General features: G+C 35.7%; 1 protein-coding gene across 2 annotated transcripts in view; it reads left to right on the forward strand.

Moving 5' to 3' along the window:
- Prkg2 (protein kinase cGMP-dependent 2) overlaps positions 1-19,071 on the forward strand; it is a 97,286-nt gene that overhangs the window by 37,518 nt on the left and 40,697 nt on the right. Inside the window, exons 6-11 of one of the 2 annotated variants that reach the window (XM_020187948.2) lie at positions 473-536; positions 7,455-7,532; positions 8,516-8,610; positions 12,347-12,415; positions 16,430-16,528; positions 17,812-17,965. In XM_020187948.2, the coding sequence (XP_020043537.1) occupies positions 473-536; positions 7,455-7,532; positions 8,516-8,610; positions 12,347-12,415; positions 16,430-16,528; positions 17,812-17,965 (559 nt within the window). The remainder of the gene's footprint in view (positions 1-472; positions 537-7,454; positions 7,533-8,515; positions 8,611-12,346; positions 12,416-16,429; positions 16,529-17,811; positions 17,966-19,071) is intronic. The other variant, XM_020187949.2, reaches the window with a different exon arrangement.

Here is a 19,071-nt window from a genome sequence, read left to right on the forward strand (position 1 = left end):
ACAACAGATGTCAAAGGTTTTTCCCTCAATAGAGGGAATGCAATTTTCTTACTGTATAAGATCTTAATATTTTCATTTATTTGCCTATGATAAAAATCCAGGGTAACTTATATGAATGATTTTCAATGTGTACAAAATTCAGTTATTTATGTGTTTTCAGTTATTTGAAGGTATACATTTGAAAAATTAATGTATACTATAATTTTAAAAATAACTATAAAATTTGGAATCTACATGAAGTATGTATATATAAATGTGTGTATATATATGTGTATTATATATATATATATGTGTGTGTACGTATTTTGGGTTTAATTCAAGAAGATAAGTAAAGAGTAGGATATAGTGCTGTAATCCCAGCACTTGGGAGGTTGAAGCAGGAGGATAAAAGTTTGAGGCCAGCCTGGGCCACATAGCAAGACCCTGTCTTAAAAACAGAAAATTAAGTAAAGATTTCTTTTTAATTTTGAAGTGTATCCTTGCTGAAGAATTTACCTGAAGATAAACTAACCAAGATTATCGACTGCTTGGAAGTGGTAAGATATTTTAAAATAAAAAGTAAATTTCATTAAATTTTACAATCAAATCATTTTATTAGCTCTATGAATAAAAAGGAAAAGATGGCAGATCACCACTCTGTAGAAACCAGTAGCCATTTTTTATTGTGAAAAATCTTAGGCCAGCTCATAGTGAATGAAGGGGCTGGAAGGTTAGATTCTTTTGAAATGTACTGAAAGAAATTGGATTTGCATGTGTAAAGTGAAATTTGATTTACATATTTTAATCTTTTTAGTATATTTTTTAAGACTAATCTGCCTCACTCAAGAGGCATTTGATTTTCTACAATTAACATTATAATTCCTCACAGTTTTCATCCTATAAAGGAGCCAGTGAGGCATAATTAGGAAATGGAGCACAGAAAGAGCATGTTGGTGCTTTTGGTGACAACCCTCTGAATCAGACTGTGAAATATTCTATACCCAAATACTCTAGGCCATGAAAATACATTTTAAGAAACTGTGTTCATGAAGCACTTTACCTATTTTAATATCTGGTAGAAAAGAGCATATTGGAATGTGTTCAGAAACTCATTTTAGGCATCACCCAGATGGTTGGTTTTAGTCCAAGGCTTGTCAAGTCTTTTTATGAAAAATGTTTTTATGACAGGTACCTTGGTTCCTAATGATATGTATTCTTATAAAAAAAAAAAAAAGCTCTTCAAATTTCAGAGATTAAAATCCAAAGCAAATAACCTCTCTAACTTTCTTGGGAGTCAATTTCAATGAAACCATAATGACTTTTGTGGAACTTAAAGGAGGTAGGAAATAGTAAAGGGGTTAAATCTAGACTTGAAGCTTTCACAGTGCTGCTCTCAGTGGGAGGAAAATCAAAAGGACCCGCAAGACTGATTGTTGACAGATTCATGCCTCCGTCAATCACAATGTACAATGTAAACGAGTATATGTTGAGAAGGGAGCAGGGACCATTTTATTCTAAGTGTAAGTGACACCAGTAATGTTTCCATCTACAAGTCATGGAACCCATCCAGCAGTTCATCAGGGACAGGCCATGATGACACAGTGCGTGGCCTCATGTCCCCAGAGGGCGCAAATATGAAGTCATTTTCAAGAAGACTGCTTGCCCTGCATCCTTTGGGATTTTCCCAATGTAACATAACCCAATCACAGATGTTACAAATTAATAATTCATACCAATTTCTGAGAGTGTTTTTTTAAAGCTAGAGAGCCTCTCTTTTTTTTTAGCCAAAGAAATCTGTTTTTAATATAATTCTAATAGAGTAGATTCACCAGAGGGGAATTCCATGCTGACAGCAAATATGAAAATTTAGTATCATTAAAAATAAATGGTAAATTAGACATATTTATAGCAGCCACAGGCAATAGGTACGGAACAAGGGGTCTCAAATTCAGAATTAATTAGCACACAATTCAACTTTGAATGCCTCATCTTTTAAAATACCCTAGAAAAGCCTTAGTATATCTTAGCATATGCAGACAGCAGCACAGTTTATAAAGTGCTCTTTATTCATACCTGGCAAACAAATGTGTCTCTGTAATGTGTGAAAATTCTCAGATGCAAAAGTGATTAACAAGGGAATAATGGAATCTATTTAGGTCTAAGAAAAGCACATAGCTTACCAGCATAGTTTGGACTTATGACCCATCAGCATGGTCCTGACAACAGTTAATCCCTAATGCACAGAGTTACGACAGAGCACCTGCTGAGTTCTTGGACCAGCTGTCCCACAAACTGGCTCCATAATCTTTGAGAAAACAGACTGACTCTCTCATGCTGTTGCAAGTTGATATTGGAGGCTTCTTTGTGTGTATGGGAGGAGTGCATGGAGGGTAGAGAAAGGGGAATCACACCTTCCCTGTCACCAAGCACCTGGTGTGTGCTTAAACACGTGGTATGTTCAAGACTGTCTTAGCCTTTGACTTCTAGAACAAATGACCCTGATTGTGCAGTGCTCCATTGGCTCTCTTGTTTTAGCTTAAGTCACCCTGAACATACAGTTCTCAAGGTAGTCCTTATCTTGACACCACTTCTCATGTTCTGATGAAAACGTGGGTGGGAATGAAGCCAAAACACTCACTGATGGGATTTAGAAGTTAACTGGGGAGAACCAGTAAGCATGGAACTGAGATGGAATGGAGTGTCATGAATGATGATAATGGAAATCACAGTGTGGCTTGTGCATCTGCCTGTTGTGCAGCACAGAAGACAGGAAAGGGAGTTTCTGCCCCCACTCACAGTGAAAGGCCAGAGGTATGGAATTTGTGCTCTCCTGAATTACAAATGTGGTGGTTAATCATGAAGTCACCTGACCATTTCAGGTTCTGGAGTTTGACCCAGAGTAGTACTGTAGGTACTGCATCTTTCACAAAAACCCATTGTCATTGGTCAATGTCCTTGCCCTTCTTCAGACCTATGGTGCCTGTGGAAAGGCAGATTTCCTTGTGCCCCACCCCCACACACACTGACTGAATCAGAAACTTTCCTTGGAGCCTCAAGTCCACATTTTTAACATTTTAAATTGGGATTCTTATGCTCATTAAAGTTTGAGAAGCACTGGTTTGTTTATGAATAGAATATACGAATTCAGAGTTTGCCACAGTGTGCCTCTTCATTCCAGATTTTTCCATTTTAATCATTTTTCCAAAGTCTAGTCTTCCTTATAGTCCCTACTAAGAGTTGCACAAACCAGTGAGTTTGTCTCCTTTTAATGATTATATCCAGAGTCATGAGAAAGCTGAGATAATTGTGGATTTTGCCACGGTTTTATGGACAGTGAGTTACAGGCGGGGCAGCTGGAAGATGTAGAAAGTTCATAGTCCAAAACTTGGAGATTAGGGCTTGTGGCCCTTCCTCCATTACTACCCGACAGTCAGTTGTGGCGAGCAACTCATCTACAAAACAGCAGTTTTGTAGATACTCTGTTACCTCTGTGGGCTCCTTCATTGTTTAAATTATAGAATTCCCTATAGTTGGCTTGCCTGAATAGTAATAAATTCTGTTTTCATTTTGCATGATTTGGTTCCTTAAAATTAACAAGTCAGACACTAAATTAATGCTGAATGGTTGATAGGTTTCATCTGATCCAGGTGTGATTGCTTTAAAATTTCTAAGCTGTTTTAACTATTGTACTTGAAAAACCAAAAATAATTGGTAACAACTCAAATAACTGTAAACAGTTTTGTAAACAACAAACTCAAGGAACATAGTCACAGAATGTGTGGAGACATGTGTGTGTGGATCACACATACAGTTACATGTTATCAACACTTCTTTGTCATGAAGATTTTTAGCCACAAATGCAAGCTAGAGACTCAGGAAATGTGGATTTGTCTCTGTTTTCCTCTATTACTTTGGAATTTTCTTCTTGTTTTACATATTCTTTTTATGGGCACTCTGTCTCTAGACTCTTGCTAGATTAACAAAATGAGCATTTTCCTGACAATGAAAAATAAAATCTTTCCATTGTCAGCTGTTGCTGTATGTATAGGGCTTTTTTTTTTTTTAAATCTCTGCTTGTCTACCCTGAAATTGATTGTCTTATTTTCTTTTTTTTTTGGCCATAATCAAGTAACTACTCTCATGACTCCTAGACATCTTATTTTAAAACATCTTTTTTCAGGGTATGGTCACAACTCATTACTAGGTCATGAAACCAACTTAGTGGACCAATTTTTAAAAATCAGAGCAGTGAATATAAGTGTTATTTTGAAAACAAATTTTAATTTTATACTTGACTATATTTGTGCATATTCTTATGGGTATATTAGGTATACATGTAAAATGTACTTCTTACTATAGGTCATAGTAAACCATTGCTCTACAGGATAGAGCCTATGACTTCTTGGTCTTCTAAGGGACCCCTTTGCAGTGTGACCACAAGGACAATAACCACACTGTTTTTATTTCTCTTTTTGGTTGTGGTGACCACTGGCTACACTCCCTAGTTGACAAACACTGGGCAGTCTAGCATCACGGCCAGTACTTACCACTATATATTTTTGGGCTGACCTATTTCCACAGCCTTTTCTGATCTATGAAGTTACTGTCAACACACTGGGAGGTATTATTTATCTTCCTCCCATGGTTTTGGGTGACAAAGAGTCATCCTTGGGGAAATCACCACTAGAAAGGTTGTCCCCCCAAGAAACAGTAAAGCTCTTTCTCAGTGTCCCCTTTCAAACTTTTCCCCTTCACCTTATCTGGTTGACAGGAATTAAAGCTGTACCTCTGCACACATCAGAGGCTTTATAATAATTGAAGAACTGCCTCACAGCACTGCAAAAAGTCTCCACGTGTCTGCTGCTTCATGAGGGTATGGAGGCTGATACTGGGATTGAGATTGGGAGGGGGACACTGTAATATCTAGTATGAATTCTGCAGTTTGGGTAAAGAGAATGGAACATTAGCTACAGAATGAAGACATCTGGACAGTGGGGTTGTGATCATCCTTAAGGGTCATAGTCAACACTACTGCAAAATTGAGGTTGTCTTTAGTGAAGGTTTGTAGTAAATTTAAAATGAGGAAGAATGAAGAGTTGGAGTAAGAAAACTGAAATATTATTGTTCATACAAAATAGAATTTTGTCTCTTATTCATTTAATAGTCCTGGGAGAATGGTCCTTGTCGAATCCACACAGTCATTCAAGAACCCAAGCTGATGCCTGCTTTGTCATTTTTCATTAGTCCCTCTGGGCCATGCCATTAAATTTGGGAAAAGTATGAAGATGCATGCATAAAAGGATTCATGAGCCTGGCCTGGAGGTGGAACACATCCCCTCTACCCCAGTTCTTTTAGATAGAAGTTAATGATATGGTGCCAACTAGTAGCAGGAATATAATTTCCCTGGCTAGACATGTACCTATAGAAGACTCGGAACCAGCTCACAGCCTCTTCACAGGAATTAATAGTCACCAGGTGCCTAGTGTGTTCTAAACACTCAACCAGGCATTTTAGATAAAATTTTCCTAACTCATCCTCAAACAATGTTAGTTGGCATAGGTATACAATTTTAATTTTATAGAAAAGGGAACTGAGGTCCAGATGAAACACCTAAACAAGCCCTACTGTTCTTTCTAACACAATTAGTGGAGGATTTACTCTGTTTAATTTGTTCTTAGTGCCTCACAAAATGTCATCTCTAACTGGGTTATTGGGTTAGTGAGAATGGTCTCCCAAAATGTCCACACCCTAATCCCTGAACTGTTGTGGGTATGCTACATTATATTATGAAAGGGATTTTGTGAATGTACTTAAAGATTTAGGACTTTAAAATAGGAGATTATCCTGAATTGTGTCGGTGGACTGAGTATAATTACATTAGCTCTTGAAAGCAGAGAATCTTTCTGATTAGGGTCAGAAGTGGAAGCCAGAGAGACTCCAAAGGTAAGCATTTGACATGCGATGGTTGGTTTGGAGTTGTGGAGGCTCTGTTCAGGGACCTGCAGAGGCCTCTGGAACTAAGGAACTGTCCTCACTAACAGTTTGTGAAGAAATGTGGACTCATCCCACAAATGAATTCTGCTAACAACCCGAATGAGTTTGAAAGCAGATTTTCCCTAAGCCTCCAGAAGGACATATACTTCTTCTGATATCTCAAATTTAGTGCTAAAGACCCCAAGCAGAGAAACCTGGTCAAGCTGTGCTGTGCCTGGACGTTCTCCCAGAGACCGTGAGATAATGAAAGGATGTGCTTCTAAGCCACTAAGTTTGTGGTCATTTGTTTTGGTAGAATAGAAAACTAATGTATGTCTCTAAATCTCTGACGGTAAATCGTCTTTTAAAATTTCATTCATTGGTAAAAGTAAAAGTCAGTGTAGAACTGGGATTGGAATCTAGATCTATTTGGCCTCAAAGTATGTCTTCCCCCTATGACATCATGTTTGTTTCCATGAAATGTCTTAGGAAGTATGTATGATGCTATGTAAATAAAAGGTATGTTGACTGATATTAGGACTAATACTTATTCAGTAAGTGTAGGTTGGCTTTAGGAGTTAATGACCAGGAAGGTGTTCAAAAGCAAATACACAAAAGTAGTTCAGTTTGGGATTTATTTTCAAGTCTAAAAGACAAACGAAAGAGAAATTTATGTTGTGAATTATGCCTTTAAAAAAATTAAATCCATTTTATTTGTCTAAATAATTAAAAGATCTATTTTTGTTCTATAACTCTGAGACAGGATCAAATTAAAGCAATATAGAGGTAGGCAGTTTAATCCATCTTTTGTTTTCTAAGATACTGACTGGTCTTTTGGTGTAACAAACGGATAAATTACTTTTCCCTGCTGAAGAATTCTCTAATTGTGCAGCCATATATGAGGGGAAAAGACATTAATACATAAAAAGAAATAAGTGAGCATTTGAAATTTTGTGAGGATAAATGAACATTAAAAACAGAATTTACATGTAAAATTCTAATGTCTTCATGATCTTTTATGATGTTAAGTCTTTAGAAAGAATACATAAGACAGAGCTATTTATTGTGTAGGTAAAATCTTCCTAGCAGTTGTTGCTCTTCAAGGAATTGGAAATTAAGGCTTTTCTTCCTAATATTCATTAAGGGTAATATTTTCAACTTATTATTTAATCAATTGCTCTTTTTAAACCCTAGACCAAATTTTCAGACTGTGGGTGAAAGTTGACTGTGTATTACTGATATTCTCTTCTCTTTGAGTCATTGTTCTCCGTACCTGAAATTCAGTACTCCAAGTGACTTTTCTCTGAAAAAAAAGAAGTGCAAATAATAAAGTAAAACTCTCCTTACTTTTTCCACAGTTTATGATGACAACATTAGAAAACCTTAGTTACCATAAAAAAAAGAATGATAGGTGGAGCATTCATTTCAGACTTGAAGGCTTCTCTTTCCTTTATGTCTTCAGCTGTGCGCCTCTAACATTTTCTTCCTGTCATCTCAATAGGAATACTATGACAAAGGAGATTATATCATTAGAGAGGGTGAAGAAGGAAGTACCTTTTTCATTTTGGCAAAAGGAAAGGTAAATATTACTTAACATTAATTAACGGTTTCTTAAAGTAAAATCAAAATTTTCATTTTAATCAATTTGCCATAAATGTGCAAATCTCCATATTGCAAGAGAAGTCCTCTGTTTCCTTTACTTCCCTATTAAATGGATAGCATGATGTCAGCTGTTCTGATGTTGACTCTTAATTTTATTCAGAGAGGAGACAAAAAGCATTTGTGAAATACTGAAGTCAACTCTTGAGCTCCTGTGTCTTTAAGTCGTCAGATTTATATATATATATGTTTTCTCTTCCATGGAAGAGTTTATTATCAGAGATGCCTTTTGTAAACTGACTTGCCAATGAGCCTTGAACTGGTCCTCAGTGAAGGAAAATCATGAGTGAAAGTTTCTTTCCTCTGAAAGTCCTCCGGTCAGAACCACTTTTTACTATCTTGCCCATGTGGTTCCTTTCTTTTGAAAGAATTCGGGTTTAATATAAGAGCTGCACTTATTATCATCATTTTACAATTTTGGTGTGTTGTGACATATATAAATGTCAATCAGAAATTCTAAACAGCACGAAATACCATTTATTACCATGTTGAACTGGAATAATTCTAGCCATAATTAGGGCATATTGAAATTTTTATGTGGCTTTGCTATGGGGATTCATGTACCTTCCTGGGCCAAGGTTTATTTTTATTTTGAGATATCCACAAAGGTTGTGGACCCTTCTTCAATGCACATTTTACAGGCTTGCTACTATGGGAAGTACTCCACCAGCCCCTGCATTCAGTTTTAGGGGTACATAGGATCTGATAAATCTGTAGATAGACTTAGAACTCCTGATACTCAACCTTGTTCTTGACTAATTTGTCAATTCCATTACGCTTTTTCAAGTAAAAAGAAGTTCCAACAGGATGTTAGTATTTACTTTGAGTACCTCTAGGGCAGAATCACTAGATTCACTTAAAAAAATTAACTTCTCTTCCTTTTAATTGTTTAACTTTTATTAGGTAAAAGTCACACAGAGTACAGAGGGCCACGATCAACCACAGCTGATAAAAACACTGCAGAAAGGAGAGTACTTTGGAGAAAAAGCTCTGATCAGGTGAACCTGTGAATTCATATGCCATACTTAAAATGCTTGCATGATTTTGCATGTGAAACTACTCATTTAGAGTTGTCCAATTGAGCTACCAAAATAATGGAAACAAATATCTAGGAATTAAACAAAAATGTCAAACTGACTTCTAAAAACCTCATTAGCAATCAGGAAATAGCTATATTAACGTTGCACTGGAAATCATTGAAAGCTTATGATGTTAGTGAAAATAAGATTGGAACTATATTAGAACTTTGGAAGAAAGAATCAATGGAAAAGATTAAAAATGGGAAAATTATGAACTTAAAAGCTTAAGAATAAGTTTTTGCATTTCTGTAGTTTAAAATATTGCCCTGCTAGAAGTTTTTTGTTTGTTAGGTTTAACTAAAAATAAAACAAAATCAACAAAATACTTTACTATTCTGGGTGCTTTTAAATCATCATGCCAGAGAATTGTATTTTTAGGAGTTTTATTAGTTTATTTTGCAAGTTTTAGAAGCAATTCAAAATATTATATCTGAAATTTCTACTTCAACCTTCAGTCTTTTGAGGTATAAGTTTATTGCTACTAATCTAATTTATGGAAAAATATTTTAAATGGTTAATCAAATGCTCAAGACTGCCTGAAACTCATAAAATCTCATGTCTAAAGAAATACATTTTCCTAGTAGAAATAACTAAAAAATATCAAGTTAAGTTTGAGGTGACACACACTTTTTCTCTTTTGTTCCATTTTTTTTGGGGGGGGGTCTTACTGGAATTTGAACTCAGGGCCTCACACTTGCTGGGCCAGAGCTGAACCACATAAGCCATACACTTAGCCTATATTTTTGGAGTCACACACATACACATATATTTTAATGTTTTATATATATATATATTTCTCTTTTATTATTGTAGTACTGGGGGTACATTGTGACATTTACAAAAGTTTTTACAATATATCATAGCTGAATTCATTGCCTTCATCATTCTCCTTTATCCCCTCTTCCCCATTCCTGGAGTAGTTTCAGCAGGTCTCATTTTTCCATTTACGTACATGACTATATAATATTACCACCATACCCAGCCTCCCACACCCTTTCCTTATGTCCTGCCCCCTCCCACTGGTACCAGTCCCCCAGACAGAACCTGTTTTGCCTTCCTGTTCTCCACTTTTGAAAAAAAGACATTTTTGTTTGTTTAAGATAGCTCTACAGGGTGCTTCCTTGACATTTCCATGTATATATGTATTATATCCCTAGTTAGTTCATATCCTCTTTTTGTTCCTTTCTATCTTAGTCCCGGTCTGGTCTCATGGTGATTTCAACAAATTTTAAAATTCTGTATTCATCCTTTTATAGAAAGTACATCAACCATAATTCACCTTCTTAACTTTATTTTTTCCCTCCCTCTCACATTAGTGACCTGTCCTTGGTGTGACCTGTTTTTCATAATATTGCTGTATTTGTTTTAGGTCTATATTCTACCTATGAGAGAAAACATGTGTCTTTTGGTTTTCTACATCTGGCTAACTTTGCTTAAGATGTGGAGTTATGTATATTTTTAAGTGAATACTTGGACTTATTTAAGAAATCACTTAAAATTTATGTTATTACTAATTTTAAAGAAAAGTAGCATTTCTATTCGTTTATCTTTTTTTTTTAACTTTGGTTAATAAAGCCTAGGTTCTGCTGATTTGTATGACAAGTTACATAATTTCAGAGCAAAGAAAACTATTCAGAAATTACCTGAAGATAAACTTGACTATTTAAAAGTCATAAAATTCTTATTTAAAAATATCCCAAGTACAAAAACTTAAAAAAATAGGAGATAGCTATTATACAGACAATTTAACAGGGAATTTAAAGACAAGTTGAATTTCGATTTTACATTTTCTCATGATAATGAACTTGTTTTAATAATAGTGAAATTATCTTTCTTTTATGGACTATCATAATGTAATACCATTATCTAAGACTTTAGTGTATTTCTCCTTAACATTTACAAGTTATTTTTCTCAGATTTCTAGATGAAATGGAATTTTATTAATGTAGTATAGAGACAAAAGAGCTCTCAAAAGTAAGCCTGTATCTGGCTTTACCAGACCTGAAGTAATTTATGCTGTATGTTACAGTTAGCCAACTATAGTGGTTTCCTATGAGAAACATGGGAATTTATGTTTATTATAGACATCCAACTCCCCAGTGCATTTGAAAGCATAAAGCTAAAGTGAATGGGAGGGGAAATCAGAGGCAAATATATTTACATTTTTATGCTATCACTTTTTAGGGCCACTGACTGAGACTCAGTATTCCTCATATTCTGTATATTTCCATGACTTGATATTAAATAGTCCCAAGAGTTCTTTCAAAATTTTATTTGCAAAAATAAATTCAAGGCACTTACATAGTAACTCTGAAATAAATGTATTTGTGAACATTTAATAGTTGTAAAGAGTTTTCAGAGAATATTCTCAATGAAATTCATGACTCTGACAGGTGAAAGGAATATCATATCCCTTTCCTTTCTCTGAATTCATGAATCAAATAGTTGGTCCATAATCCAAGGGTGTGTCTGTGTCTGTCTACGTCTAGCTCTGTCTGGCATCTCTCTTCCCTCTGCCTCTGTCTCTATCTCTGTTTCTAATTACTCACGTAAGTTGAGAACAAATCATCTTGCATCCGATGCAAAAGCCCATAAACTGAATGTTTTCACTGATGTCTTCTAGCAAGGATCTTGTAAACTGGAGAGGGACTGTAAGTTATGTTAGAAGGTCTATGGATGTCTGCTAGGTAGATGAGAGACTTCTTTTGAATGGGAGAAAGGGCTGCCAGTTTTCTTACTACAAAGGAAAGGTGAAGGACTTTGCACAATTCCTTCCATTCTTTGCAGCTTTTCATTGTTTGATGAGGTTTTTAAGCACTGTCTAATGGTTACTATACTACTCCACTACTCCTAGGTCACCTTAAATAAATGTTTGAGCACTGGGTGCTATATGAATGTACATTTTAGTAACTTTAATTTATAACTGGTAGAGGGACAGAACTAATATAACAAAGGCCCCTAAAGAAATACATTACTTGATGCTTCACCCATTGGTATTCATTAGGAACTTAAACTTGCTATCAGATGAGGTATAATAATTAATCATATCTAAGGTATCAGTTATAAAAGACCACCAGTATGTTATGTTCCCCTAAGAAACACAGTGCTTCTGACTATACCACAACTTATCATCAGTTGTAGCACATGTGCTAATTAATTAGATAATATTCATTTTATATTTTATGAAATGAAAGTATTTTAATAATTAATTGGGTGATGTGGTACTGAAAATACTTCCTTTGGATTTTATTCCTGATTGGCTTATCATATGCTGCTTACCTGATCAGTTCATTTCTGACTTGTCTCCCTGTGAGTTAGTAATTCTCCTTTGATCATGGGAGAGTTCTTTTATTTTGGCTATCGTACAGCTCAGAATGAGATTCCATACAAAGTTATAGTAGGCAATTCTTATAGTTCTCAGCACAGTTATCTTCTCTGCATTCCTAGTGTGCATAACCTTTATGGGGACATATTTCAAATCCTTTTTGTTTTATGGTAAGGGGTCAAGTGTAAGTTCTAAGGTTAAAGAAAAGCAGAGTCATTGGGAGGTCTACCTGAGGGTTGTGATTTAATATAAAGCAGTTGATTCCCTAACAAAAATGGATGCTTAATTTCTAACTGAACTGAAAGCTGATTTTCCTGTTTTTGTCCACAGTGATGATGTCAGATCAGCTAACATTATTGCTGAAGAAAATGATGTCGCATGCCTGGTTATTGACCGAGAGTGAGTATCCTCCTGTTGTCAGAGAAGGCAGGCTCAGGCCACCTTTTAAGACTTGGCCTTTGTCACCCCAATCTGTTTTCTCATTCATTACCACTCAGAGATGCTGACCAATCCTCAGCTGCAAGCACATTCTGTTAAAACTCATGAAAAGAAACTGGGCCTTCTGATCTGAATCCATCTATAGCCGTGGCAGATGCTGGCGGGCTAACTATTTTGTGTGCAAAATTAATACATAAATATCAGCAGTAGACTGATTTAATTTCTGCACCTTCCAGAGGAATAAGTTTATTAGTGCGTGTAGATTTTTTTCCATGTACATAGTGAACAGTTTCATAGTTTATTTCTAAAACACAGTCAAAAAACATTTTGCACAAATTCTCTCTTAAAGTATAAAATATTATTCATTAGTTTTAAAAATTTCTAGAGAAGTTCTAGCATTTGTAATTTTTTTTATTTCCTTTATTCATATGTGCATACAGTGTTTAAGTCATTTCTCCCTCCTTCTCCCCGCCCTCTCTCTTCCCCCCGCCGCCCCATGTAATTTGTAATTGATATGTATCACTATCAATACCTTTCTGAAGTTATTTTTCAGAGTAAGTATCATTTTGTGTCTTACACTTAATTCAAATTACTTTTTCCCCTGGCCCTTGTATCTCTCATTAATCAGTTAAATGTTTACTGGTTATTTACTAGATGCAATAAAGGAAATTCAAGTATACCAAAGCTGGGCCATTGTCTATGTAAAAACATAGTGTAAAGAACTCATATGGAATATGAACAAAAATCAGTAAAATGACAAAAGGTATGACAAGAGAGTATATGGTCGACTACTGATTTAATACAAAGTTATTGAACAAAGAATTAGAGAGATGTAGAGCTGGAAATAACCTCAGGGCATAAAATACTTTTTATCATGAAAATGTTTAAACACTTAAAAATAGGATAGCATCCTGGTCCCTAGGATGCAAGGTCAACAATCATCAATTCATGTCTTATCCACACCCCCTATGCCATATTTTAACTATTTTCAGGCAAATCTCAAATATAAAGTGATTTCATCTGTAAATTTTTGTGCCATCTCTAAAAGCCAAATATTTATAAACATGACCATAATAACATTAACATGTCTTAAAAGTTTATAATTCTTTCTCTTTTTTTGTTTTGTTTTTGGTGGTACTGAGGTTTGAACTCAGGGCTTCATGCTTGCTAGGCAGGCATTCTACTACTTGAGCCACTCCACCAGCCTTTTTTGTGTTGAGTATTTTTGAGAAAGGGTCTAAGAACTATTTTCCCAGGCTGGCTTCGAATTACGATCCTCCTGATCTCTGTCTCCTGAATAGCTAGGATTACAGGCATGAGCCACTGGTGCCTGGCAATAATAATTCTTAATATCCTTAGATTTCTTTTAATTCTCTCCCTTACAGATAAGAAAAGCAAATCCCAGATACATTAAAAAATTATCCCCAACAATACCATGTGTGACTGAGCGGGGCTACTGCCCAGGTTTCCTACTCATTTTGATATTCTCTCTACTGTGCCATTGGTTCCCATAGCTCCTGCTCAGAAAGAGAAGCAGTCACTAGTGGTCAAGGGTTTTATTTTATTTTTTTAAGTGTGGAAATATGGCTTAAAGAATTAATAGGATTTTTCTGGGCTAAGAGGAAATATGGAAGTTTTTCTAGGTGAACTAAAACTCCAAAGCATAGGCACAGGGCTAGGAAAGTGAAAAGTGTGCTTAGATAAAGATAATTGTGAATGCCAGCTTGTATGTGGAAAATGTACTGACACAACATTGGTTTTGTGTGAATTATTTAGAAATATGTGCATGCACCAAATAGCATTAGTTGTATGGTATAATTACTCTAAAATACTAGGGAAAAATATGTGATACAAAGGAAGAATTCCTTTCCTTCTTCATTGTAATCGCATACACCAAATATTTATATAATAGCTCAAAAATCCATGAAAAGTATAATGATTTATGTATTTTATATATAATTTGAAAGCTTATGATTTTAAAAGTTGAATTTACATGTGTATTGTTGAGTGTCGTTTGGTGCAATGGAAGATAAGATGTGTGAATTTATCCTATGGATGACAGAAATTGAGTAACAGGTACAACTAGGTTGACTTACAACTTGGATTTCCTGGAACTGTTAGGGTTATCCCAGCATATTTATCATTAGCACCTCATTTCACTCTGAGAAGTATTTCAGTTTGGTTGATAAATGATTTGGATCATCCTAGCTATAACTTACAGAGTAGATTAAGATCCTATAGCAATACTCCCATTGCACCGTGTATACGCTAATCGTGCCCTTATTCACACCTAATTGTTTTATTTAACATTTGTCTTCCCACTCTTCCTTAAGCTCAATGAACACAGAACCATGTGACTCCTGCACTGCAGCTGCAGTGGCAGCATCTGACATAGTCCCTGGCATATGGAAAGTGTTTACCAGAGGTTGGCTGAATACAGGGCAGCATCCTCTCCCAAAATATAGTGAATAAAGCCTGTACGGTCAATCACAGTGCAAGAGGAGAGTTAAAGCTTGAGTTATAGTTTCTGTTTTTAAAGGTAATAAAATATATGAAACCATATAGCATGAGTGCTAAACAAATTGTAAGTGTGACATCTCCATCATTGATTGATTGTTGGGACAAATCTCAAGGAGTTGATTAGTTACCAATGGGCTGTAACATCATAATGAGTACAGGGCTGTTTGAAAGGTACAGCTGGAATGTGTAGCTGTTGAAACTTGGTTTTAGGATTAGTGAGTAGAGAAACGCAAGGGACCTGCCTGTGGTACCAGTGGCTCCTACAGTAAAATATAAGATTTGTTTATGACAGTTCTTCAGTTAGTTTAATAACAAGAAAAATATGGTGTAGGTTAGAATAAAATAAAAATAAAAGCACACAAAGTTGTTCCTTTTTATTTGAAAATTTCAACTATTATGGGAATCGGAAATCCCGTGGCATTGATGTTTCATGTCTCACTATAGGTAGTAGAGGTCATCCCACAGAACAGGATAATAGAGAGGAGAGAACTTCTAGAAGGGAGAATGGGAAATGCCCAGCCCACTGTGTAATACCTGCCGAATAATGGGAAGATTGATTGGCTGTCAATTAAATGTGCGTTGAGGCGACAGTATATGATTGAGGTGGTACTGGTTTAGGTATTTTGTGGTAAGTTTTCATTCCTTTCATCCTATTAGGTACCAGGTCTTATCAGGTAACTGAAATGATGAAGCACGGTCTCTATGTTCAAGTGTCCTGTTGTGTAGTAGGAAAGAGATGTCCTCTAATATGTGGGCATGGCAAGCATTGGAAGTGTAATCAAGAAAATTATCCTTTCGTTGCTAAGGAAGGGAAGTCTTTTTTTTTCTCATGGGCAGTGACTATGTAAGAATTTCCAGAAACAGGAGACTGGGTGGGAGATTAGATCAGGCACACACAACTGTTATTCTTGGAGGGTGCGCGAGGTCCACAGAAGATACTGAGCCTCAGACAGAGAAATGCTAAATGAAAAATGATTTAATTATGAAAGAACTGTGAAGTGGGGAAAATGAGCAGAGATAAAGAAGACATAAATTTTATCCTTGACTTTTAAACTAAATAGCCTAATTTAATTAAGCAAAGGCAAAAGAATCTATAACCCTCATTACCTATTGATTCAATAAAACACATCAGGTAAACTCTTTCCTTTCCACCGTCTGCTTAAAACAAAACAAAACGATTGCCGATAAACCAGAACTTCAAGACAGGAATCTGTAGAAAATGTTTTCTCTTCTCATGGATAGCCCTCTTTGCTTGCATACACTCAAAGATCAATATAAAGCTTCCAGGAACTAGTCTACATATAACAACAACTTTAATATTCCATAAATTATTGAATAACAATTTAAGAGCCATAAATAAGCATACAGATGGTTTGTGTGTGTGTGTGTGTTTACAAAGAATGCCAAATTGCCTTGGTATTTATAAAGACAGAGCATCCTGTTTTATTTTTTTAGAACATTCAACCAAACTGTCGGGACATTTGAAGAGCTCCAAAAATACCTTGAAGGGTACGTGGCCACCCTGAACCGCGATGATGAGAAAAGACATGCCAAGTAAGTGGGGGAACATTTTCCTAAGCCAGATTTGGCTCTGGCAGCAGAGAAAGATGGTGATGCCTATGTGGTAACCTTTAGTGTGGCTTCACTAGAAAATTCCAGGGAGTTCTTTTTAATAGTTCTTCTACAAATAAGACACTGCTTACCACTAAAATGGAGATTAGTTAAGTCTACAAATAGTCAGTAATTTATTTGGGGTGATGAGTAGGGATTTTAGGGAGAAATTTCCTGATAAAAGGAATTCTTTACATTGTTGACTTAGTTGAAAAAGATATTAATATCTGACTGCAGGTAAAGAGCAGGGTTATCATTTGAAATTTTCAAAACATGGAGTGATTGTACAAGGGTATACATTATGTGGAAGACAGATTTTTGTTGGGCTTTAAATGTAGTAACAGTGGTAATTTTTTTTATTTAAAAGAAAATCTAGTTTGTTAAATGACTACTGTTTTCTGAAACATTTTTAAAATTTGGGCTTTATTTGTTGTTTTTTGAAGTGCTAAGACTTGAACCCAGGGCCTTGTGTGCAAGGCAAATACTCCGCTTTTAAGCTATACCCTCAGCCTTAAAACATTTTTGAGTGGAAGCTTAATTAAGCATATGTGTGTGATACAGTGCTTTTGAAGCACTGAATTTTTGAAATTCTAGAAGACTGAATTTTGAGTTAACTTAGAACAATCAAAAATGTCAACTTTTATGGAAAATGCCTTTTGTTGTAACAGCTTATAAATATGCAACTCTTAATTAAAAGAAAAGCAGGTGTTTCCAAACAACAATATTTAGATATAAAGTAAGAAATGTACTTTCAAATTTCTTAAAGCAATTATTCTGGGTAAACCGGGGAAAACTTCAAGCTCTGACAAAAATAGTAAAACATGGAAAAGATTCTTGGTGTGGCATTCTCCTGAATGTGCCACAAAGGAAATGATTCTGGTGTTTTTCTCTTCCATCAACACCTTATCTGAGATTATTATTATTTATTATTTCATTATATTCATTTTTTATTAGTTATTATTCTCAAATGCTACAAAATTCACCCATTTTTCCTCTCATTGATTCCACTTGATTTTTGTCTATTCCTTGTTCTGTGTGCTTTGTGTATTATATTGTTTTTCTCCTCAGCCATGCCTGAATCTCATCCTATCAGAGTGAAGATAGTCTTTGTGGCAACTCAAGGCAGTGTTAGCAACAGAAGTTAGACTTATATGAGTAGACTTTAAGAACGGCATGGCATTGCTTGATTAAGGATGTGTGTATGAAGTTTCACTTCTCTTGTTCAGGCGGTCCATGTCTAACTGGAAGCTGTCCAAAGTGCTCTCACTGGAGATGATTCAGCTGAAGGAGAAGGTGGCCAGATTTTCCTCATCGTCCCCATTCCAGAACCTTGAGATTATTGCAACACTGGGCGTTGGTGGGTTCGGAAGAGTTGAGCTTGTAAGGGGTTTACGTTTCAAGCATCTGAGAGAAGCCTTTTGACTTTTTGTTTTGTATTCCAGCTTATCTTGGAGGAATATATGAATTACTGTCATCTTAAATGTTTTGAACTGAAATTGAGAAAGTAAACTTTCAGTCTGTCTATTGTAGAGCAGCAGGTCTGTGCTAGTAACTAACATAATAATTAGCTGCTATTTGAAGCTTCCTACATCACATCCATTGGTGAAATTTTTTTTCTGATGGAAATTATCTGAGAATGTACCAAGTAAGCATTCCAAATGGGCTATAAAATGTTAAAAAATGTATTTCTTAACCACAAAGTGTACATGTACAGATACATACATTTATAACACATTAACTATATACACTAAAGAAAAGGAGATTCTGTCCGGCAGAAATGCTGTAGAACTGGAATCTTTAATGTTATGGTTGCATTTCTTAACTCTACTACCACGTCTGATTTGGCTTTCATTATCCTATTTTTGGGTTGCTTAAAATTTCCCATCAGAAAAAAAGGAAAGAAAATGAATGCAAAAGAATGTTTGAAGAGCAGCCCTCTGCAGTACTCAATAGGACAGCTGGAAACTTACAGCCTGATTTCAGTTGTACCTTCTGTATCACTACCTGTCTGCTTAATAATCAGCTTTGAAGAAGTAGCAGAAGTAGTTCTGTCAGATCAAGTGTTTGAAGGAAACTGTAGAATGGAAATCTGTGACCTTATTGGGTACAGATGGCTCTGAGTCCTTGGCCATTACCAAGCCTTTCATTGTCCATCAGATTTTTAACAATTCATTGTGCATTGACCTCTGGGAACTATGACACTGCCTCTGTCTGCTGGATGGCCCTACGTATAAGCAAATCTGAAATGCCAGAGACCCTGGATAGTATACTTCACACCCACTCCATACCTCATCTCTGATAGGTGAAGGGGAAAAATGGTTTCTTAATAGAGCAAAGAATATTTGTATGTTTATTATGTGATATGCAGATGTCCAATAAGTGGTATATTCCACCAAAGATCATAACTAAAGGATAGAATTAGGGCTCAAGTGGTAGAGCACCTGTCTGGCAAATGTGAGGCCCTGAGTTCAATCCCCAGTACCACC

This window comes from Castor canadensis, chromosome 9, assembly GCF_047511655.1.
Source record: "Castor canadensis chromosome 9, mCasCan1.hap1v2, whole genome shotgun sequence".
Taxonomy (NCBI): domain Eukaryota; kingdom Metazoa; phylum Chordata; class Mammalia; order Rodentia; family Castoridae; genus Castor; species Castor canadensis.